At 40.8% G+C, this 24890-nt stretch overlaps 1 protein-coding gene across 3 annotated transcripts in view; it reads right to left on the bottom strand.

Moving 5' to 3' along the window:
- The window catches only part of REPTOR-BP (REPTOR-binding partner), a 140964-nt gene that overhangs the window by 11972 nt on the left and 104102 nt on the right, over positions 1-24890 (bottom strand). For 2 of the 3 annotated variants that reach the window (XM_071584455.1, XM_071584454.1), the window contains exons 2-3: positions 3113-3203; positions 1493-1614 (exon numbers count right to left, since the gene is read on the bottom strand). In XM_071584455.1, the coding sequence (XP_071440556.1) occupies positions 1493-1614; positions 3113-3203 (213 nt within the window). Of the gene's footprint in view, positions 1-1492; positions 1615-3112; positions 3204-4994; positions 5091-24890 lie in introns of those variants that run through there. The other variant, XM_071584456.1, reaches the window with a different exon arrangement.

The raw sequence follows: 24890 nt of genomic DNA, 5'->3' as shown, positions 1-24890 counted from the left end.
AACTTATTATCCTGTAGTGCTCACATGACGTGGCCTTTACCTTTTTCAGAATAGGAACTAAAACTGATCTCACAAAGTCCGCGGCCAGCCTCTTCAATCCATTTAATGCTTCTAAATTCCATTTCCTAACCTGTCGCCCCCGCCTTATCTTTTTGAAACGGACACTACATTTCATAACAACTAAATTGTGGTCAGAGTCCACATCCGCTCCCATGAAGCTGTACGAATTAATCACACTGTTCCTCAACATGTGCCTAACCAGGATATAATCTAGTTGATACCTTTCTGAGTCACCTGGCATTTTCCATATGTACCTGCGTCTTTTGTGGTGTCTAAACCAAGTGTTGGTGATGACTAACCCCTGTCTCCTGCAGAACTCAACTGCTTTCTCCCCGCAGTCATTCCTCGTGCCTAAACCAGGGTCCCCCACATCATCACCATCTCTGCCTTTGCCTACTGTCGCATTCCAATCCGTCATCACTATCACATGTTTCCCTGCTGGAACACACGCGATTATGTCCTCTAACTGATCGTATATCCTATCGTCCTCTTCCTCCTTATGGTTGATCAGGGGCATGTATACCTGAACATTAACCAAGTTTGTCGTTTCTGCTTATATCTCTACTATTAATATTCTATCTGCTGTTTCTTCAATGCTGACTTCACTTCTTCCTACCTCTTTATTTAATATGAAGGCAAACCCCTTGTTGGCTCTTGTCCCCACCACTGTATATTATTCTATAATTATTACTCCAGTAATCCTTGCTATCCTTCCATCTCACCTCGCATAGACCTAAAATATCTAAATTTCCTCTTTCCATCTCTCACTTAACGTTCTCCAATTTCCCTGTCCTCATCATTGCCCTAACATTCCACGTTCCTATTCTAACTACTTTGGTCTTCTTCTCCTGGGTCTTCTGTCCTGCTGCTGCTGGTTTTCCCTTGCAAGGGTTTCGTGGGATGACCACCATGGAAGCCTTGCCTCCCCCGCTGCCGGGCACGACACACGGCCGATTGGGCCAAGCCCCGTAGTTGCCAGGACTCAAATTCTCTGTATTGTCCATCATTTAAATGTTGGGAAGGATAACTGAGGTGGTTTCCCATTGCCTTCCATAATAGTGTTTTTAACGTGACACCATCACTCAATGGCCACCCCACTAGGGTCAGATGCCTTCGCAGCCACCTCACTGAGGAACAGATGCTGCGTGGACTACCTTTCGTCGGCTCCTAACATTTGACCTATCTGGTATGGGTGAAAAGTATTCCTTAACTAAAATATGCTAGAAATCTCATTTAGCAGATGACATGTTACTCAGAAGTTAACTATATTACAATTCATAACATGAAACTTGACTGCTAGCAGTAAAAATTACATGAGAATATTAGACAAACTAAGACCAGATATTTGCATTTGAAAATTTTCCATAACATGCAACCTAAATTTTTCCACCCAGAAATGATGGGAAAACATGCTGCAATATATAAATATTACCTTTTCCAACTCCTTTCGTAAGGCAAAAACAGCTTTTTCTCGATCAGCCACCAACTCCTCCAAATATTGGTAACGTAACTTCTTCCTTGCTCTGCATTCCCGGGCACTTTGCCTGCTTCGTTCTATTCTCAGCGAATCAAATCAGCAACAGAACAGTAGTGAAAAAAAATTAAAAAGAAAAATTAGCAACTCAAAGAGAAAATAAAGAAAAAAGATTCATGCATTATTGATAAATAAGGAAATTAAATAAATGATCTTAGCTACAGATCATTGATGTAAAATGAACAGCTTAATTATTAAGATTTGAGAAAATTAACGAGAAAAATAAATTGAATTTATATCTTAATTTTATAATTACTGTTTTCAAAGCATGTTATCTTCCAATAAAAAGAACTACCTATCAAAAGTAAGAAAAAGCACACAAAATGGGCTAAAAGCTCTAAAATGACATTTTGATCAAGAAATCATCAACAACCTTCATCTAAAAGAGCAGCGTAAAAATACAAAACATGAATTTATTTCACTGAGATGCATTGCAATGATATCATTGATTGTATCCTACAGTTTGATATCACAGCGGCTTTTGATGGAATAGTCTATGGGTCAACATCGCCATCATTTTACACCAAGTGACTACCCAACTGACCAATCAGAGATTACCACTGGGACCAGAATCTCAGATGTGAGAAAGAATGTATGGCAGGTGGCCCAGCAAGGGTTTCCTCGTTTGGCACTTCTTTCCGTTACTTTCCCTAACTTCCCACAATCCCCTTCTTCCTTCTCCTTCCATCCCCACATTCCCTAACGTTCCTTACTCCCCTGCAGCATATTTCAGGGTCATTAGCCTAGGTTTGGTCTATTCCATTTTTTTACCATTGGTTTTAGCAGTTTTTTTTTGGTGTTCACAGCCATTTAGCAACATCAGAAAAGGATGTGATGAGGCTGCAAGCATGTTAACAATGACAGCTACAGCCAATGGTCACAAAAGATGGGAAGGGGGCACAGTGGAATGAGCTGCAAAAATTACCTCCCACATGAGGATGGTTGTTGTTCCATCAGATAAACACAGCTCGGCAAGAAATGCTCTACACAGAACACAATGCAAATGCTAGACAAGTACTCACACTATCGATGATTTGTTACAGAACTATTCCCTTAGAGGAAATATCTCATTATTACATTAGTGTCCGAAGATCGCATTACTATTTTTTTCAAACCTTTTCACATTCCATTAATAACAGTGGTTAAACAAATATCATTCCGAGAATTTCTTGCGATAATTGGCAAATACTGAGATTCTCTCGTAAAAATAATCATGTATGTGTGCAAAAACCGGGTGTTAAAAAATACTATAAATTCAAATTTTACTCTCCCATCACAAATATTCTCATTGTAAGTAAAAGTATTGGTATCAATATTTTCTAGTGACTTGAGAAGGAACTCTGCAACCCCAGCTTCATAAAAGCTAGTGAGTTAACCGCCTAGAGGACGGATAACTGATTGCATGGAATTATCATGTTACCGAATAATTATATTTTTCGTTTCGAAATAACTGCACGAGAAGAAATCAAATATGAGAAACGACTATTTAATGTAAAATTAATGTATTTTTCCACTTACCAAGTTTTGCCTTCATGTCAACCTTATCTGGCTTCCTTCCCGGCTTCCGACCTCGCTTCCCCCCCTCCTTCCTATCTCCTCTGGAACCGTCCTGTATTACATTAAAAAGACAACATTAATATTAGCATCTTTAAATGAAATAATACATCCAACATCTATACCCTTAAGAGTTCATTTCTAAATGGAACCATCAATGATTTAGAAGAAATATACTTTTTATCAATAGTTACAAGTTAAAAAATTACATTTAAGTTCCACATAATTCATAATTTGATTTTTTTAAATTTTCTATCAAGGCAATTACCTTCCTGCTGAATGTTTACATGTGTATCAACTTTACACGTGATTATAAAAGTTATTTTCAACAATAGCCTTGGTTAGACCCAATGAAAAAATGTCGTGGAACACGAAAATTTTGTACTTCAAAATTCAACTTTAAAAACTTCAAAAGGTTTTCTTTCCGTCTTTCCTTCGATACAAGGGATGATTTGGCTCATCGCGTACTACTAGATAGGCAGATACGCCGTTAGATAATGTGACACAGGCGTTGCCATTGTCACTGCACAGACTTCGGCTGCCCCTCCGGCTTAGCCTTTCCCCAACTCTCACTACGAGTATTCTCCCGAAACGCTTGACTTTTCCGACGAACCGTTATGGGATTAATAAGAACGGCACATTAGTGCTACACGGCAATCCCTCATACGATCTATTTGTAACATTTCTATAGTTCCAGAAAAACCGCTCGAATTTCTTAAGTATTCGGCTATATTTGTGTACAATTATTCCTAGTATATTGACAGTTAAGGCACATTTTTAAATGGATACAGCAATACAGCATAAAATAGAAACCATATTCATATAATAGAAATAAAAAGCGTCGAGAAGAAGATGAAAAATTATTTCCCGTATAGGGAGCCGCAATAAATATCCAGACGGATGCATTTCGATAACTCGATCGGGAAAAAGTTGTCTGCGCAATCAATTCCGGCTACACTTTCTTCCATCACAGTTTTCTGGTGGAATATTAAAAAAATGCTCTAAAGAAAAAAATGCACCAGCGACATTCCGTCATCACGCAGGAGGACTCCGAGAGAAAGCGAGGGAGAGTGGACACTTGTAGTGATTTACAGTTACCGCTTCACGTAATAGCCGGGGGACCGTTTGCGGAGTGGGCACTTGGCGTCTCCGCGTGAGGAGAATCGGCGGCACGTTCGACGCTCCGGTGGACCCGGAGAGGCAAAATAAAAACTGGCACGCAAACCCAAATTAGAATCATCACCCCAAAAACTTTCCACGAGAAACCGGCCCCGAAGGACAGCATAAACGAGCAGAGGATTGCGGTGGGAGAGGAAGGGGTGCGGGGGAAACAATTAACCCTCACGTCATAAGAACGAAGCCCCGCAAGTCACCCACTCCCTAATTCAACTTTGAAACGGGATGAAGCATAAGAACGAAGAGAGCTCGCGGTTAGTTAATAGGTATCAACCGATTTCCCTGACTGACGAAAAGTACGACCGAGCGGAGGGAATATAATCACGCGTATTGGAGAGTGAAAAAAAACGTGCGGGGGTGAGGGGTTCGGGAGGAAGGAGTACACTGAGGAAGCATCGCTGCGGACAGCTTTCTTTCTCTCTCACGCAGTCGTCGGCCAGAGAGACTGGAGAGTCTGGAGCGCGGAGAGTGGCCGGTTGGTAACCAACAAACGAACGGCTCGCTCACGCGACGGCTAGCGCTCACACGCAATTAACGGGCTCGTGACGGAACGCCGGAGGAAAAGACACGCCATTTCGAGGCTTGCGCTGGTGCCCCCCGGTAACTTGCGTCGAATCGAAAGAGATAGCTCGCTTGAGAAGCCGGTACACGGGACCGAATAGATACTTACGTCCAACCTCACCCTGCGCTGCCGCCAGACAGACAGGAGACAACTGCGCATGAAACGAAGAGTCGGTCGCTGAGGGAGAGGGGCGAGAGGGGAACGGAGGGGGGGGGGGCGGGCTCCGAGGGAGAAGAGAGAGAAGCGGAGTGGAAGGAGGGGAGGGGGACCTACGAGGGAAGAGGGGAGCGGAAGGGAACTTGGACAGGTCGAAGAAAAAGCCAGTACCTACCTACCTACTACCTATTGCTATGGGCATGTGGAATCATGGCCGAATAGATCGGGTACGGTGAGACAGAACATATTAAAAGTAGAGCACGAAACGCAACACAGAGAGAGAGAGGGGGGAGGAGACGAAGGAAGGTAGATCACGCGCGATAAAAAGATCTGCATGACTGACTGGCCGGTAACCGGTCTACAGGTGACATAATATCTTGACCGGCGAGTTTACGTCCAAAAATTACACTAGGCGCAGAGCTCCACGTGTATAAAAGACAGCGTAGTGATATAGGGCTTTACATCTGTTGAGGATGGTATCTGATCCGGAATGAAAGTTAATCCCACCAGTTAAACACCCGGTGTGTAATGCGCAATAGCAGATAATCTTTGCTCAATTTCGGAATGGTATCCAAGATAAATGCCACGGCGCATTCTAGGCCATTTCAGAAAGAAATATGAGCTAATTATGAATTTTAACTGAAGAGGATGACATTCTGTTAATAATTGGGGGGGGGGGAGATATATTCTCATGCAACATACCAACAAAGCATTGAAAAAGTCATAACAGCAAGTTAATTACCGAAATGAAATGGACCATTGGGATCGTCCATCTCACTATCCTACGAAAATACTCGTTAAATTAGACTTAATGAAAGGCTGAGAATTTTCGGTGGCTAAAAATTGTCGTCACAATAAAACCGATACTGCCTGTCCTATAAAGGAGAGGAAAATGAATCTAATCGAAAAAAAGAAACGACTCACCTAAAGAGGTGCCGGTAGAGAAAAATTGGCAATTATGCACCAACATCAAGATAGTATTCGAAAAAGAAAGAATCTTTGCGGCGCACTTGGGTGGATATAAGACTTCCCACAACGAGGAGAGAAATTCTTTCGGAGAGAGATACCATCAATCCGAGTACCTCTTTGTCAGATTAGGCCTATGCATTAACTGCGTTCCGGCAATCAAGGATCCACGCGATGAAAGTCCACTGGATTCCCGGAATCAAAAGGTAGCGTTTCATGCACGGTCAAATGTACCATTCGAGAAATTTGAGGCGGATAACTTGATGCGCACAATTGGAGGAATTTGGAGCAGAATATTTAAGGTGCTGTGCGGCTGTTATCAAGAGAGAATTTATAAAGACTTCTCACATGACTGACGAATTCCGCTATAAAAATTACGGCAGAAAACAAGTAATTTTCAATTATCTTCTTTGCACAACCTACTGCAAATACTCCAGAGCGTTGTTAAGTCAATGAATTAAAATCGTTACCACCAGGCATTCCGCAAGCACAATGAGTGTATCGAAATAAATATGTTCATCACATTTAACTGCGCATTTTAACTGCGAATAACTAAACAATGAAAAAAGAAATACAATGGAAAATGAGAAAATTTAATGTATTGTAGGTAAATTTAATGCATGTATTTTTATTGATTTTTAGAATTCATAAATACTTATTATTGAATTGAGGGCGAAAGGGATTATTTCTAGCCAAATGGGAGTAACATTAGGTAGACGGGTTGTCGATTGTCAATGGCATTATTTGCCGTTGGCCATCGGCAACCCGTCTACCTAATCTTATTGAATAAATGGTACTTTTCAATTCTACGTCATTGTCTTTTTATTTATAAAACAATGGAAAATGTAACAGGGTGTCCATTTAAACCTTAACATGCATTAATACCCATTCTGAAAGATGTTTCTCGTTACCAGACCTACTAAACTTCTGTAATCTCCCACAAAGCGAAACCTTATTAAGAAGCCAAAAGTTCAAAAGACACAAGGGGCACCCGATGATCACTATTAATCGCAGCCTCTTGAACTCAAAATCTTTACCTGAAACTTACCCTAGTGTAGCATTCGTTGCAAGCTATTCAACGGAGTAGGACACCATTGAAAAGGGAAAGGTATTGCGAAAGAGTGGGAAATACATAGATTAGATTAAGAGATGGAAATTTTAAAGTATTGATATTACTCGGAAAGAAAGCATCCTTAAATCTACTGACCTTGGAAGCGAATTGCCTTATTTTATGCCGCGGTAGGATCGCAAAATAAATGCTGGGCGACGTACGTTTGATTGAATTTCAGAAAAATACATATACACGCCCGTTCTATACGTCAGATTAATTTCCATTGTGAGCTGCATTTCCTTTTTCTTTGATGAGTGTTGGAAGGCGAAAGGGATTTTTGTTGACTAAGCATTAACGATTTCCCATGCATCCTACTGAAACATTGAAATTGAGTTTGTACATCAATCGCGGCGACTCATCAGCCATTATACGACATCTACTTCCCCCATCTTTTTGCACATTAACGGAAGCCCATATACGAGGTCGTGAAGTATGTGAAGGGGCCTTCAACCATGACCACGCCGCATGCAATATCGCATGATTAGGACACTTGCCATTCTGCCTGGCATACAATTCCGTTACGGATACGCAACTTATTTATGGCTGCGCTCGGAAAAAATCGGCGATTAAACTTTTCAGGGCCAATGAGCAGACTGTGGGGGAATTATGCGCTGCGAGATAATCAAATAATATGAACTACCGTTCTTCCTTGAGATGAGATTGACCAAATCTCGACGGAAAAAAAACAAGTTAAATTATTATTCAAATACATCTGCGTAGCGCAAGCTTGTTTTCATCATGAAGATGCTCGTTGCGACGCGTGAGATACTTTTGAGTCACAGATACCCCGCGACTGAAAGGCAACCTCAATATCATGCGAATTCCCGAGAAAGTCAACAGTCAAAATGTTATCAAAATGTCTAGAATATTAAGGCGCGACATCAGTGTGTTTCATCCACTCTAATACCCTTACAAAAAACCTGGTTCTACCATTTGTGACAAATGGGGGAATAGATTCGGGCAAATCATTTTCCAAATAATGCCAACAGAAGTGCCTGCTGGAGACCTCGCTGCGAGTATTCTCGCTCGGCAAATCAGAGAGAGAAGTTCATCATGAAGCCTCAGTCACCTGTGCTTGTTTCCGTCGCACTCACAGCTCAAGCGATAAGGAATGCGATAAAGACGTCTCGGTCCATCTATTACGACGCTAACATTCGCCCCGAGTGGGCTCACGCGTTAGAGACTTATAAAGGAGTGGAACGGGTTTTTAACGAGTTAAAAAAACCGAAAAACAAAATCTGAAGCGCTACGAAACTTCATTGTAAGAGTTATCTACGGGGCACTTGAAAACACGTCGCTGTAATTCCTCCTCAATCTAAAGAAAGCTGTAAAATTTTGCGCAGTATCTCAAAAACTATCTAAACTATGAGAATGAAACGTACTTGAAAAAGGCTGAGTGCCTACCCGTGAGAGCACGAGGGAAATGAATCACTTGCCAGCCCCAGTAAACTTGTGCACGTAATGCAGAGATCTTTGCGTCTGTGAAATGGATGACATGTTTCTTCAGGACAATTTGATGGCATCCGGAATCATTGCGGGTCGCATCAAGCAAAACACGAACGTAAAGGCAGCAAAGGCAACCGCGGCATAGCAGAAACAACTTGTACCAAATCATACAGAGCAGTACCATTACACATTTTTTGTGATGGTAGCGTCGGCGCAAGACCGTTTTGTCACGATACCTAAAGCTCATGCACTAATGTTTACTCGAAATTGTATATTGCTAAATATGATAATAAATATGAATCAATATATACTCAATTCACCGTTTTAAAAAAATATTCCAGGTGGTTGATATTTGAACCATTTTTTCATGAAAATTAGTTTTAGACTACTGGTATAATGTAGCTTTTAGATTGTCCTATTCAATGCCCTGGTTTCCTAAGGAAGTTAAATACTTCAAAGAACTGTTTAATGCCATTTGCGATCCACACTAATTCATTCTTCTGGATTAAATATATTTTATAGCCCCATTCATATCATCCATAATCCCTTTTTTCCACCCTACAAGCATCTGCCTAATATTATTCGTTCGTAATCTTTAACATCATAATGGCATTTCGTAAGGATTAGATTTCGGGTTCACGAAAGCTGATTGGCCAAAATGTCCACCAAAATACTCGAATATCGCCCTTTGCTTGTCAATCTTAATGTGGAAATAGTACACGAAACACCTTAAATAAAGGTTGATTCAAATTTAAAAAAAACTTTGGTCAAGAAATGAAATCAAAAACTGTCGGCCACTCACATCAATTCCGAAGCATGACCTTAATATATAAGTGACAAAATATTTCGTTCAGAAGCCTAAACTAATTAAACTATAAAAACTCGAATACTTCAGGCATTAACGGGGCATATGCATCGTACTGAAGGCTAAACAGACGGTTCGGTAATAGTTTCACTCGATCCTCTTAATGGGGCGGAAAATAAATCAAAAACAATGGCGTATTAGTTACTAATTAGCCGTCGGCGATCGGGTGGAGAGGGAGGCAAATCACTGCGAAGCCCACGCTGCCATTGCGTTCACCGTTGCGAGGTGAAGCCACGCCAACGAATATTATTACGACGCACAGCACCCGTTTTCCAAGGAGCGGGGGAGAGGGTAGCGACGAGGCCAACGGGCGGAGAGGGGGATTTTAGGGTTCGGCCCCCAACGTACGTTCGCTCGGTCCTATCCCCGGCTTGAGATACACGCAGATCTATAAAGAAAGAGACCGATTTGAGAGGGGCGGACGGAAAAAGGACAGTGGCCTGATGGGGGAGGGCGACTCGAAGCATGATGTATCCCTACCCCGCTGGGTCTTCCGCGTCCCTTTTAGGCTTCCCTCCTCCACTGCAACGTGGGGCTGCCTATATCACGTAGGAAGGTGAACACCGCTCAAACCATTAAACTTTCAAATTTTCAGTGCCGCAGGGAACGAACGTGGATCCACTCCAATCGAACGGGGCTTCACCGAAACGCGCGCATTGCGTAAGGGAGGCGAGGTTTTTGGTTGCTGTGGCAGCCGGCTTTTCGGGAATTAATTCGGCAAATTCCCGCCTTTGCAATTTCCGCTCCGAGAGGTATTTTAGTGGCGTTGAGAGACGAATTGCTCAATCCAGTTAACAATGTAGAGCTCTCCCCATTCTATTGTTTTCTATGGTCAAAGATTGTAAAGGAAAAAGATCTGTCTCTTCTCACAACCCACTAATCAGTTTTATTCGTATCAATCTTCCTATTTATACTTCGCCAATATTCAATAAAAGAAGTCCTGCTAAAACTAAAGTTATATTTTTCTATTTACCCACTTCACACCAATGAAATTTAAATATATCTTAACAAAATTTTTAATAATGCATTGATCATTGAGGTCACTTGGCGCTGATTATTCAGTTACCTGTCAATTTAATAAGCGAAGCATTAATTTTAAGGGTCAAACTAAAACACTAGAAGATGAGAAACGTAACTCTGATCTATCGACCCCCGACAATTCTGTCGGCTATTCTTTATTATCTCGATTACATTCTTCCTATTTTTAGGAATTTTTACGAATATTTTCGGAAGAATACGGCGCTTAAATTTCGCTGCGTAACATACCATTTGGTGATCAATGGGAAAAATAATTGCAATAATTCTGATAAAAAATTTAAAAAAATATATAACCTATGTAAATTAAATGAATCTCCACAAAGTTGAGCCGGAAACAATTGAATATAACCTATGTTTATCCCTAGGATTGGAATGCAGGTGTGAGTTAAATTTTAGGTTTGTCGCAGACGTATATATTGAATAATTAATAGTATTTATTAATAATTCCTTGGCAGTAGAAAGAACTCACTTAAAGATGAAAACCCCACGAAAACTAAAACACATCAACTGGAATGCAGCAATGCAATTTTCACTCCTCACATATGGATCACATATATGGATAGAAATAATACAACTCGCGACAACTTCAGAGAGAACTTCGGACAGTAAGACATACACATGGGGATACGCTGTACTTCTCCGTTGATTACAACACAAGCACACTCGTATGACCAACCTGCTTTCGGCACTTTCATTAGTTGCCGAGGTTAGTGATTAGCCGCAAAGCTCGCATTTAACACGAGGGCACAGGAGACAAAATTAACAATTGGGGAGTGAAACCAATAAGAGTATATTTAATTTTTCCGTTCGCACACGCCCAAAATCTCCCATCTGCGCACGCCTTTCGGGTCATCCAACACCAAGGTCCTTCGTCTGCTGCGCAGTAGGCGGGGAGCGACGGTTGTATGCACGTACACCGCGAGTGTCGCATTATTTGCGAAAGAAGCCGTTTGCCCGTGAAACGGAAAGTACAGAGTAGGCGGGCGCGGATTGCAACGCGAGGGCCCGCGACTTCTGCACCCACCGAGTCCACCACGACGGCGAGGGAAATAAAAGGAAAAAAATGTATATGCCCGGTAAAAAAAAAGTATCGGACGCGCCCATAAAACAGGTTCTCGCGAAACAATGGCGCGGGCACGCGCTACGGGTTCATTCACACGCGACGACGAAATATTTCGACTGGTGAATGCTTCGCCGCCGACCGGCGAGTAGTGCGCAGTTGGGGCAGATGGGCACGGAAGGTCCCCGCCGCCGCCCCTCGCGAACAACCGACCTCGGCGATGTCTCGAAACATCAGAAAGGAGCCGGGAGACAAGGACTCGAATCCCAAGGGCCCGTCCCACCGCGATTACGCCAGTCAATTTGCTCTTTTCTTCTGTTTCCACACAGCCACAAACTATCAATCAATCTAGAGACAAAAAAAATCTGCGAAATCCTGTTTTTTTTAAGTTTCTATCCGTTCCTAATTATGCAACTGAGGAAGGCATAACGCAACAAATATGAAAATAGATTATTTATTATAATTATTTCATGTACCCTGCAAGCAACCGCTAGAGTGTGTGGCAGGGGGGTGAATACACACCAGAATAATTTTTACCCGAACATGACACTACCGCGGTCGAACAATTTTATTATGATCCCCTATCGTTCGTGGAAAAAATTACATCTTAAATTAATCTCTTCTACACTTAATCTCTCTAATTTTATTTACATGATCTGTCCTACCGTAGTACGATGGGGGTAATAATACATTTTCAACATCACTGCTGAAGAGATTCCCTTCAAATTTATTCAAGAGCTTCAAACCGTAATTTAACCTTCACTCCGAGAGTGATTCCCAGCCTATGAACTGGCTAAAGCACTCGACCGGATATTGAGGAATCTGGGTTCGAATCCCAGTCAAGGCGAATGATTTTTACACTCTGAAATTGTTGCATTGATTTTGGATACGATACTAAGTTTATCATAACAAAGTTTTGCAAATCTAGCTCCTCTATGCTGCACACGATCCAATCCGGTAATTAATGCAACTTTATGAGGATCCCATATACTTGCATCATATTCTAAATGAGGCCTAACCAACGACACATAAAATTTCTCTTTGACCTTTTCATCACATTTACCAAGTACTCTTCCAATAAATCTTAATTTTTTGTTAGCTTGTCCACTTATTCCCCGTATGTTTTTCACCCAGGAAAAGGCGAGGTAAGGGTAGAGGTAGATAAGAGGTGAGGATAGATATTTATGATTCCCACACAAAACGGATTCACAGTGAGGACAGAATAAGAAGGCACGAAAACAAAAAAAAACATTCCCATAGAAACTTGCAACGTAAATCGTACAAATTTTAAAATATAAATTGCACATTCATCAATGGGTAACCTAAAATATCTGATTAGACGCTTTCCCTAATCCTTGGTTTCCACAAATCTTCCCAAAAAGCCTTTTCAAGGAAAATATCGATGAATAGATACAAAAGAGATACAAAATAAACAGAAATTTTTGATTTGAAATATTTAGCAAAAAATTTAAAAAAAACAGACAGTACAATTAATCCCACGACGTATCGTAAGACGAGGAACTAGATAATAAAGATCGAAAAGTTTAGGTTGGTTCTTCACACTTTCCTTTTCTTACTATTCGGCGCCTCCCTCCCTTCACTAACCCCGTTTTCTTCCAAATGTCATCCGTAGCAGCATTTGGATTTTTGCTCCTCCAATTTTGTGTGTTCCCCACTTTTAGAAAATATTATGAATAATCATTGGCGCATTCACAATTTTTTAGAACTAAGGCACACTCCTTTAATTTTTTTATTTTTTTCAATCAAACAATAAAAAAAATAATGAGTTCTGCGAGCGAAGATATTTCACAAGCTCTTCTGGCCGAAAGAGCTGTGACGACATCGCCCATCACTATATTCTCACTTTTTATCAGCCCCTCCTCTCTCAATGCCTTGACATGCAACGCGTAAAATATCTTTCCCCGCCATCAAGTATTATTTTTTTTAACAGGAGAACTCCCCATGAAGACTTTTATACATCACTGCGAATTTCTAATCTGAAAAAATGAAAACACCTTTTTGATCTTAACATCTACTTCGATATAGCTCCTTCAAAATAGATTAACATTAATTAGTAATTGCATTTGTAAATTTACCCTCCGAGTTTTCAAAACCAGGAGAGAAAATAACAGACATAAAATAAATACATTAAATTCCCCTACAATTGCATGAAGGACTAAATTAATATTATCGGTACGCAGCTATTGTAAATGTTTTTCTGAGCAAACATTCATTAACTTTTGGACGTGGGAGCTCACCTATCACGATACTTTGAATTTTCTTACACGGGATAATCTCACAAATCTGAGAAAAAAGAAATTAAAAGCAAGCGTTAAATAGCAAATCATTTCTAAAAAGGTCGCAGTGACTTTGTTAAAGATGTCCAATAACAACTTCCACCTCGAACGACGAGACGAAAGGAAGTTTCAGTGGACTTCACTCAAAGGAAGATATTGACTACTTCGAGCTAAAGAATTTACTCATATTTCTTTAACATTTAGCCCAAGGAAATGTAATTACTTTTGATATTCCGTTGGGAAAATTGTACGATACGTATGAAGGAGAAATAATCGCTGGGATGACGATACATTTCTTAAGAGGAGGGAGTCAATCATAACTTCCATTCCGAACAAATGAACTGAAGCAACATTTCATCCGCGAAGTACGTACGGTAATGGGTAAGGCGTAAGGGGGCGGGAGGGCGGTGCATAGAGCAGAGTGTGCTAATGGAGTAGGGGGAGTCGCATGTTGCAGAATATTAGCACACCAAATTTAGTTTTAGGCGCCACTCCCACCTTAACATGCACACCCACATGTTATCATTCAAGTTTTTTTTTTACCGCTTAGTTAAGAAGGCGTGCTCGGTGCTTCACGAGTGCGCGTGTAAACTTGAAACTTTATGAGCCCGGTAGACGATATGAGGACACGATTGGTGGTGCCTTTACTTTGGAAGGTCGAACCGGTTTCGTGACAACTTTCTACACCTCTGACCCGGAGTCTCGGAAATGTCCAGGACCCCGTTCATTTCTTAAGAACGCGGGGACGCGAATAGCGCGGACTCGTCTGGTCCAAACATTTCATCTCAGAGTTATGATTTACTTAGATGATTCCGGAATACACTAGCAAACAAATTCACTGTAACTAGCGCGCTCCGGCGAGTGAAATTTTTTCAGATATAAAAATCACTCTCGGGTAGGAAATCCCCCGGAATTGATGGCATTGGCGGAGTTCTTCTTGAAAGACTTGAATGTCTAAGGGGCCCCCGTTCTTAACCACGAGTACAATGACTTCCGATGGTGCATTTCATCCAGATCTTATAAAAGCAGTGGTCCTCCAAATCCGTAAAAAAGGTATATATGATAAGACTGGAAAACTACAGACCAATTTCTCGCTCCCAATCCTCTCAAAAATCCGAAAAACTGGTTAGAAAAAGAGTGATAATATCTACTTCTACTCAATACCCCGCAAGCCGCCGCAAGGGCGTGTGGCGGGGGGTGCTAGGACACCACCCGTAATTAGGAAAGAAAAAAAAAGCATGACACATGGAGGCACACCGTGTCAATATCCTTCAACACTACTAACTTCCTCACCCCTCGGCAGTTTGTATACAGGAGGGGTATGGCCACTGAAGTTACATCAATTGAACTTTCATGCAGAATAGATATTTTGCCGTTAATCTTAATAGACACCCGACTAGTTAATTCACAGATGTCAAAAAAAGAGTTCGGTAGACTGAATCCAAACATTTGGGAACAACTATTTGGGAAACTGCAACGAGCTGAAATTCGAAGCACCGTTTCGGACAGGTTTGAGCGTTTCTCAGGTTTCTATCGTAAATTCGCCCTTTCAACATATGTGCACCAGTTCAAAACTGCAACAGTACACAAAACATTAATACGGTCCCACAAGAATTCGACCTTGGACTCCTTTTGTTTTTAGTGTACATTAATGATTTATAACATTATAATTTTATGGTTATCTGCATTATCAGATGACATAGCCTTAGCATAAAAATACATCAACGGCATGTTGTGAAAATGAAACTATAGAAATACGAGATTCTAAGCTGAATGGTTTCATTTTAATTGGTAGAAAATATGTGATAATACTATATGTATACTATAAAACTTACTTCCCCGGAATAATATCACGGTTCTTTGTAAGATAATTGCCAATAAATTTTACTACAAGAATGGGGTAGCCATTCATTCCCATTTTGCGGGTACGACCTCATATTACAAGTAAACATTACCTTCTGCGAATAATTATTAAAATTCAAGTAGAAGTCCGCAATTCGCCAATTTGAAGTCAAATTAATAAATATCTGGTAATGATATTCATATATATATATATATATATATATATATATATATATATATATATATATATATATATATATATATATATATATATATATATATATATTTTTTTTTTTTTTTTTTAAAGGTAATTTACCGGTTAAGGTAGGTTTTTCGATGGACACAACTACCAAACAAATATTTTGTGACTACTAACAAAACACAACCCTAAATTCTACTCTACACCAGGTCCCTCTTCATCTCTGAGTACTTTCTTCCTCCCTTCATCCCGTCCAACATCCCTATCCTGTTCCTTCCCTTTCCTCTTTTGCCCAACATTCTACCCTCTATCACAGTCTTCAACATCCCACTGCCGGTCAACACCCCCTTCATCCACTTTTCCTGCCTCCATAGGATTGCTCCCAACAAACCCCTCTTTTCGCCCACCATACCAAGTACTTCCTCATTTGTTTTCTTCTCTGTCCATTTCACCTTTTCCATTCTTCTCCACACCCACATTTCAAAAGCCTCCAGTCTACGTCTATCCTCCTGCTTCAATGACCACGTTTCCGCGCCGTACATAGCTACGCTCCATATCAAAGTTTTTACGAGTCTTTTCTTAACATCCTTACTCAAAGTCCCCGTCATCTACTCCCTCCTCCTTGTGAAAGCCTCTTTGCCTAGCGCAATTCTTCTCCTTACGTCCCTACTACTTTGACCGTGTTGGTCCAAAACACTACCGAGATACGTAAACTGTTCTACCTGCTCTAGTTTTTGCCTTCTTACTTTAATGTTAAGATTAGCCTTTTTCTTTCTAGAAAATCGCATAACCTTTGTTTTATTAATGTTGATTCTCATCCCATACCTGTCGCACTGAATTTCCAATTCACTAAGCAATGCTTGCAGCCCCTTGGCTGACTGACAAACTAAAGCTTGGTCATCAGCAAACCTAACTGATTTTACGAATCCCCCGCCCACTTTCATTCCTACCTCGAGTTCTTCCCATGCCTCTTTGATCATTTCCTCTGCATACAGGTTGAACAGCAACGGTGATAATGGGCAACCCTGCCTTACACCCCTTCCTAACACTGCCCATCCTGACTCCCCGTTTCCCACCCGCACCTGAGCAGTCTGAGACATGTACAGGTTGCGGATTAGCCTCCTTTCCCTCCAATCTATTCCTATTTTCTGCAATATACTCATTAGTTTTTCCCAATTCACTCTATCAAACGCTTTTTCGAAATCTACGAAACAGGCAAATACCTCCTGGTTGTGTTCTATATTCCTCTCGATTAATAATCTCATTACTGCAATGGCATCACGCGTACCTCTCCCCTTCCTAAACCCAAACTGATCATCCCCTAAGTAATCATTTGCCCTACTCTCTATCCGTTTGTTTATGATCCTGAGAACAACTTTAGCTGCGTGGGATATCAAACTAATTGTCCTATAGTCCTCACATGACGTGGCCCTTACCTTTTTCGGAATCGGAACTAAAACTGCTCTCACAAAGTCTTCCGGCCAGATTCCCTCCTCATAAATGCTACGGATCAGCCCATATAGCATCTTCCTCCCACATTTTCCTAAGCATTTTAAAAGTTCCACGGGAATGTTATCTACCCCCACGGCCTTATTTAGTTTCATCTCCCTTAATGCCCTTTCTATCTCATTGTCTAGTATGCCTGGACCTAAGCTGTCTTCCTCTACGTCATTTTCTTTTTCAATGTCTAATTGTGTTGGTCTGAGTTCTTTACTATACAGTTCTTCTATATACTCCTTCCATCTCTCTTGGATCTTTCCTGCGTCAACTATTACCTTACCCGCCTTATCTCTAACTATTAGCATAGCTCTTCCTTTCTTACTTCCCGATAACGATTTAACTTTGCTGTACAGCGCACCGATTTCGCCCTTCCTCTGGAGACTTTCCATATCCTCGCACTGCGTCTTCCACCATGTGTCTTTTGCCTTATTTGTTGCCCGCCTCAATTTATTGTTCAATTCTTTGTACTTCATTTTGCCTAATTCTGTATTTATATTCTTCCATTTTCGCGCTCATCCATCTTTGTAATCATCTCATCCGTGATCCATGGTTTCCTAGTCCTTTTAGCGTTAACGGTTCCAATAGTGTCTTTTGCGGCTTTAGACAACCCTTTTTTGATCATTTCCCATTCTTCTTCGATAGTAATAAGCCCTTTACCATCCTCCATTATTTTCTCTACCGCCTGTTTGTATTCCTTCCTTTTCAACCCATTTAATGCTTCTACATTCCATTTTCTAACTCGCCGCCCCTGCCTTATCTTTTTGAAACGTACGCTACATTTCATAACAACTAAATTGTGGTCTGAGTCCGCATCCGCTCCCGGAAAGCTGTGGGAATTTATCACACTATTCCTAAACCTGTGTCTAACCAGGATATAATCTAGCTGATATCTTCCTGAGTCACCTGGCATTTTCCATGTATACCTGCGTCTTTTGTGGTGTCTAAACCAAGTGTTGGTGATGACTAACCCCAGTCTCCTGCAGAACTCAACTGCTTTCTCCCCGCGGTCATTCCTCGTGCCTAAACCGTAGTCGCCCACCTCGTCACCATCTCTTCCTTCGCCTACCGTCGCATTCATATCCCCCATCACTATCAAATGTTTCCCTGCTGGAACACACGCGATCATGTCCTCTAACTGATCGTATATCCTATCGACCTCTTCTTCCTTATGGTTGCTCGGTGGCATGTATACCTGAATAATAACTAAGTTCGTCGGTTCTGCTTTTATCTCCACTAGTAGTATTCTATCCGTTACCTGCTCTATGTTGACTACGCTTCTTCCTACCTCTTCATTTAATACTATGGCAACCCCTCGTTGGCTCTCGTCCCCACCGCTGTATATTATTCTATACTTATATCACTCCAATATATATATATATATATATATAATTCTTATAGAATTTTTAGCAAAGTCATCCAAGTAAAATCAGCGATAAGCAACGTAGGATGCATAGGCTGCGCAACTCTTTTTTTTATTTATTATGAAAAAAGGAATATTATATCCGACAATGTTATGCAGTTATGTAATGTTTTTTGTTTCTAAAAAAAATGACAAATAACCTATAGGTCGGGTATGATACCTCTTCTTTATCGCATGAGGGCGATTTCATTTTTAAAGCCTCATCCTCATTCCAGAAGGGCAAAATATGGCTGCTACAAACAAAACCAAAAGATCATACGCAAATAGCGAATTTTTCGATTACTACCTTGAAAATAAATGCACTGAATGCGCAAATATAGTTTACATGAGCAAAACATTTATCATTTCCTACCAATATGGCTAAAAATATTTTAAAATAGATAAATACAATAATGTGAATGGTCGTCATTAAATCTAAGTCAGTGACTGTTATGGAGGAAATACGAATCTAGTATCCCAAAGAATCTCCGATAAGCAAATTGATTTCCACCGACGAGGAAAGAGAACAAAATAAAACTAAATGTCAACACGCGGTGGATCTATCAGTGTTTGGTATGTATTAGAATGTCGACAGCGGAAATGCCATGCCTCTTAAAGAATGGAGTTCGTTGTTTTAGGCAAGGTTCTCTTTCAACATCAAGTGGCAGACCTTGTTCAGTTGTTTATGTTGAATATTACGAAGACACTATGGTACGCATGGCCTATTCGTCCGCGGGGAAGTGACAGGAAGTCGCTTAATCCAAAGAATATTAATAACGAAGTCATCTGAGGGTCTACTGTTCCAGCTGGATAACCTCGGGGGCTCGATGCTGACACTAACGCTGACGAAGAAAACATGTCCCTGGTGACTTTACTTTAGACTGAGAAGTTGAAAGGCGGATTAAAATTAAATGCATATTCTGTAAAGGAAATTCAGCTTAAAAGGTGAGATCATACTCGAATATTTCGCCATTGGGATATGCTTAAATTACGTTTGTAGCAATTAATTTATACATTAGACTGCAGTAAGAAAATCAGGAATTGCTCAATTTCACTGTACACTATTTTACAAAAAAGGTTTTCTAAGTTTTCTCAACCCAAAGATACGCCATATATTGTTTATTTTCTTCCTCATGCCTATTCAGCTTCTACACGCGATTTCATACAGCTGTAGTAATATCAAACAAAACCTCGTAGACGCGCAATCCATCAGCGTGATGCAGTTGATACATCCGAATCATATGACTTTGATTCTGATTATGGAAGAAATATTCTAGCCCCACATTACATTGACAGGAGAGACCACAGAGAAAAGCTTAAGGAACTCCACAGAACGAACTGTACGGCAAACCGACATCAAGAATCATCCTGCATTCGCGCTATGTAGAAAACGATAGATGAAACAATTCAACTTAGATGAACATAAGATTATACCTGATGGCCCTCTATATTTCCTAACTAAAATCCACGGACGACTTAACCAGTGATGAAAGATAAAGAGGGGATTGTTTCTGGCAATTCGATGCGCCCGTTTATGAACGGTCGGGGAATTATGACGAAAAAAAGAATGGAGACGCGAGGGACATCTGTGGAAGCAGTCTTCAAAGCAATGAATGCAGCAAGTATAAAACTATCATTCGCCTTGACCGGGACAAGAGCTCGGATCCCTAGATTTGTGATCGAGGACTTTTAAACCAATAAAGCTACCCGAGGCGTTCCTGACACCCTGACCCACGTTCGAGTCGCAGTCACGGCGAATAATTTTTTTCCACTGAGAAATTCCGGCATTACGGCGCATATCCGCAGTTGACTCCATTGAAGCAGAGACCGCGGCATCTCCCAGCAGTTTTTTTTACTTAGAAGCAACCTTCGGCAACTACCGTCTCTGTCGTATTTTAGATCAGTTATATCCACCACCGAGAAATGCACATATAATTTTACCTATATCTCACGAGAAATATGAGATTTGGGCCCTCCTCAATGCCCTGATACAATCATCAAGAAGCGAAAATGCACGCACCTGTTGCACTTCTTAGCTTCGTGAACTTCTGTCCAGAAAAAATAAATGATGCATCCAAAACCCTTAAGGTGGACGGCAGGAGTAACTGGGCGAAAAATAAACTATTTTCGATATGATTCACGATCGTGACATCCAAGCACACGTCGAACTCGCGGCGCTAAACACGCGAAACACATAATTGAAATTTCATCAGAGAAAATTATAAATTAAAGAGTGACTCTCAAGAGTTCGGTTTAAAAAAATTCTCAGCATCCGAATAATTTGCTGTCGATGTTATCACAGATATGAACTGTGTCCCGATTCATGGACTTTTTCTTGCGGTGCATCGAGGTAAATTTATGGGTCTAGGATTCCGGAAAAATTGATAGTGACGGAATAATGCCGAAGGTGCAGGAACGTGACACGAAGATGGTAGTTGAATGCGCGAGTTTGGAAAGCTGCCAGGAGGTAAGGCAATCGAAGGGTCAAGGCTAAAAATTCAACCGCTGCGTTTAATAAATGGGATGCTGCTCCTACAAGATTCGATGAAGACAGTTTATGCACACGTCAAGCTCATTATAAAAGAAGTTGATACGCCATTGAACTGGAAGTTAACAATTTAAAAAAAAAACACAAGTGTGACTAAATATCAGCGAGCGTTCGAGCTTTAATTCCCACACAAAGCAGACAGACAATGCATTTACGACGCTTAAGTACCGAGACCTTGACTTTTTGTTCTGCTTCTGCATATCCTCAGGAATTGCAGGGAGAAAATGATATTCGCGTCGGTTTGCATCAAAACGAATAACCGCATGAGCACAGTGTTCCACAATACCAATTGTTTTCTAACAGTAACATACAATACCGGAGACATCTTTTATTACAGCCTACCGTTAAATAAAGGCACTTGCAATGTGAAATAAAAATTCGCACGTGGTATGTAGCTTCCAGGACGTACCTTCATTCGTAAGATAAGAGGCTCTTTTGAAACAAAAACCAATTCCATATTCTAACAGATACCTTGCGTCCAAGAAAAGTAAAGCTATAAGAGATTTAAGACTTTCCTCTCACAATACTGTGATGAAAAGGAGATAATGAACCACACACCTATGGTCACGAAACACTAAGAAGCGACTAATATCATATTCAGGAATGGTTCAATCAAAGGGGGAATTTACTTTCACGCTAAAATTGCACGGTAACATACGTCTTCCAATAAAAGGAAAAAAGAAAATACCTTTTCTTGATTACTCGACAACGTTAAAATGAGCGTTTTCGACATTTCAATATGACTAAACGTCAACAACGCCTTGTACCTCACATGGAAAACAAACGCTTGTTGATAGTATGACACTCAGTTCTGCCTCGACGAAGTAAGCATTTGTCAAACACAAGAGTAGGAAAATATAGCGACGAAAAAGTAAGTGATGGAGACATTCCGAACCTCATTCTTTAGATTCCACATCGAATGAGAGGCGAGCATTTTGAATCCAGGGCAGAAAACATTGACTCAAGAATTGATTAAAATACAGAGAAATTCCGCATGGTTCGTGAGTAACTGCTATTAAAAACAAAGCGTCACACGAATAACAAAAATAACGCCTTTTCAGTCTCTGGATCAAGGATAAGCCTAAGCTAGATTAAAGGAACAGAAAAGCGTAGGGGCCATTCCGACGGTTTTAGTTGCGAAACCGAGGAAACAATCGAACCTCCGCACTATAACGTCCGTTATGACGGTTAATGCCGAATGAAGAGCGAAGGACGGTGGAGGATTCAAGGATGGGTCGTTCCTTTACAAAACGCAGGACCATACTTGTATACACAGTTGGAAACAACAGCACGTTGAAACTATTTAAATCCGTTTTTCAGCATTTTCCCTAGGCAACTGAAATAAACCACTCAGACACACGCATTCGGGGGCGGCGAGCGTTCGTAGCATCACGTGGATGCCAACGTGAAATTTCGGTTTCTAAATTCTTTAGGGAACAACTCCGCCCTTGCACCACTTTTTGGACCATGCTACTGTTCTCATTCCGCGATGCGGTGTTCCATTCCGACCAAAAAGGAACAGATCGAATAGTAATTGAATCGCAAATCTACATAAATTTGCAACCAGGAGAGGAAATCATCCAAAAGGTGCATCAACCGTTGCGAACTAAGGCAAAATTGAAAATTTCCTCTCCGATGCCAAAGGAGTAGAGATAAATACTGCCTAAGAAATGACTCTTCGATAGAAATATAAGTACTGAGTTTATATATAAATTGTATCAATATAAAGCTGCTTGAAGAACTTCTAAATAATATGTTCGTGGACCAAATCATGGTAAAAATCCTGTAGAGCCGTTTCATTTTTAGCACGCGGAAATTAAGCACAATATTATCATTTTAGTAGATACATATATATTGTGCCATATAGTACTTTTCTTCAGGCTATCATGAGAACCCACACACACGTCGAATGACACTAAGAGGACAACTAAAGCCTTTTCGCCAGATTGCCTTTTTAAATAGTTTGAATGCATTGATAAAGCCCTTCCCTCCTCTCAGAAGGTGAACTGTTTCTTAAATTTCCGAGGGCAAGAACTAAAATGAAAAAGTGTATTACACAGCGATTTTTACCAAAGCGATCATTTTCTGTTTGCATGCCTCGTATCACATAACGAGTTTGTCTATACTATGTTCAGCACTGCGGATAGAGCGGACTACCATTAGAATTATGGGAGAAAACAATTAATGGATGTATTTTTTGTAACCTTCATTACATTTTTGAACAAAATAGACCTGACAACTCCGGAAACTATTAGATGCTGACAATTTCAAAACTTTTCATAGTTTTTTATTTGCCTTGGACTACTAATCGAATTCAATGATGCGACCCAAACAGAAGGAATCCTGAGAGATTGCCAAGTTTTCTATTAATTTCTTTCCTCTAATTTCATCACGACGAGAAACCACTGTCCAAAAGCACTTGTGACTAAAAACTAAGAGGGCGTTCTGTACTACACAGATCAGGTACCAAATTAGGCAGAAGTAGAGAAAATAGACGAGGGCTGAAGCCTTAAAAATCGGTGAATCGCCACGTGACCCACACCATAGAGAAGAGAAAATGAGCGTTCGGAAAAAATAAGGAGACCAAGGCTATGAGGACGACGCACCTTGGAGCTGGCGTTACGAAATCTCTCATCCTACCTGGACGTCTGTATCTTTCACATCGGGAACCACTGAGCTACGCTTTTGAAGCCAATCCGAAGAATAGCCATGGATTGCGATGGCCGTGTCACTAACCGTGAGGCAATACTACCACATGGTTTGCAGCCATGGTATGATTCAATCCAATCTCGAAATAATACAGAAGGCCCAACTATCAATTATTATGTCAGCATTTTCCCAAAAATTCGTAATTGCGGTAGATAAATACAATTTTAAACCTCGGTAAACATTGGCAATTCCAAGACAATTGTGATAACTTAAAGGCATTTATCACAGAATAACCAACAGTCATTAAGTTTCTGACTCTGACTAAGAGTTGGAGATCAGCATGAAGTCTCAAATTAGCATCAATGCCGAGGCTATTATTAGTCAAGTGTTTCCGGTTAATGCACCAAAATTGTACGAGGGTCATCCGGAAAGTAGTACCCGTTCGTGCCGCATGAAGTGCTGACGACGCGAGTAGCCGCTGGACGAGGTCAGATAGCTTCAGTGGCTTGTCTGCCTTCTCTGAGCCAAGTTGCGTGACGCTAGCATTGCCTGTGTTGTTTCTGTGATTGTTTACAATGTTTAAAAAAATTGAGAACGCCGCCAGTTGTGAAGTGAGGGCAGTGATTAAATTCCTCAATGCAAGAAACGTTCGCCCATGTGATATTCATCGCCAATTAAAGGAGGTGTATGGAGACAATGTAATGGACGAGTCGTCTGTTCGGCGGTGGTGTCGCAACTTCAACATGGGGAGGGGGAACACACACGACGATGAGCGTTCGGAGAGACCGTCTGTCATTACAGACCAACTGGTGAGCTCAGTTGACGAATTCGTGAGGAACGATCGGCGCGTCACAATTGATGACATCTGTGAGCATTTTCCCAATGTTTCTCGAACAATTGTTCATGAAATTGTTAAACACCATCTGCA

The sequence above is a fragment of the Hetaerina americana genome, unplaced genomic scaffold, assembly GCF_022747635.1.
Source record: "Hetaerina americana unplaced genomic scaffold, ioHetAmer1.1.p SCAF_19, whole genome shotgun sequence".
In the NCBI taxonomy this organism is placed as follows: Eukaryota; Metazoa; Arthropoda; class Insecta; order Odonata; family Calopterygidae; genus Hetaerina; species Hetaerina americana.
The sequence above is the reverse complement of the archived record's forward strand: the minus strand, read 5'-3'. Positions and strand labels throughout refer to the sequence as shown.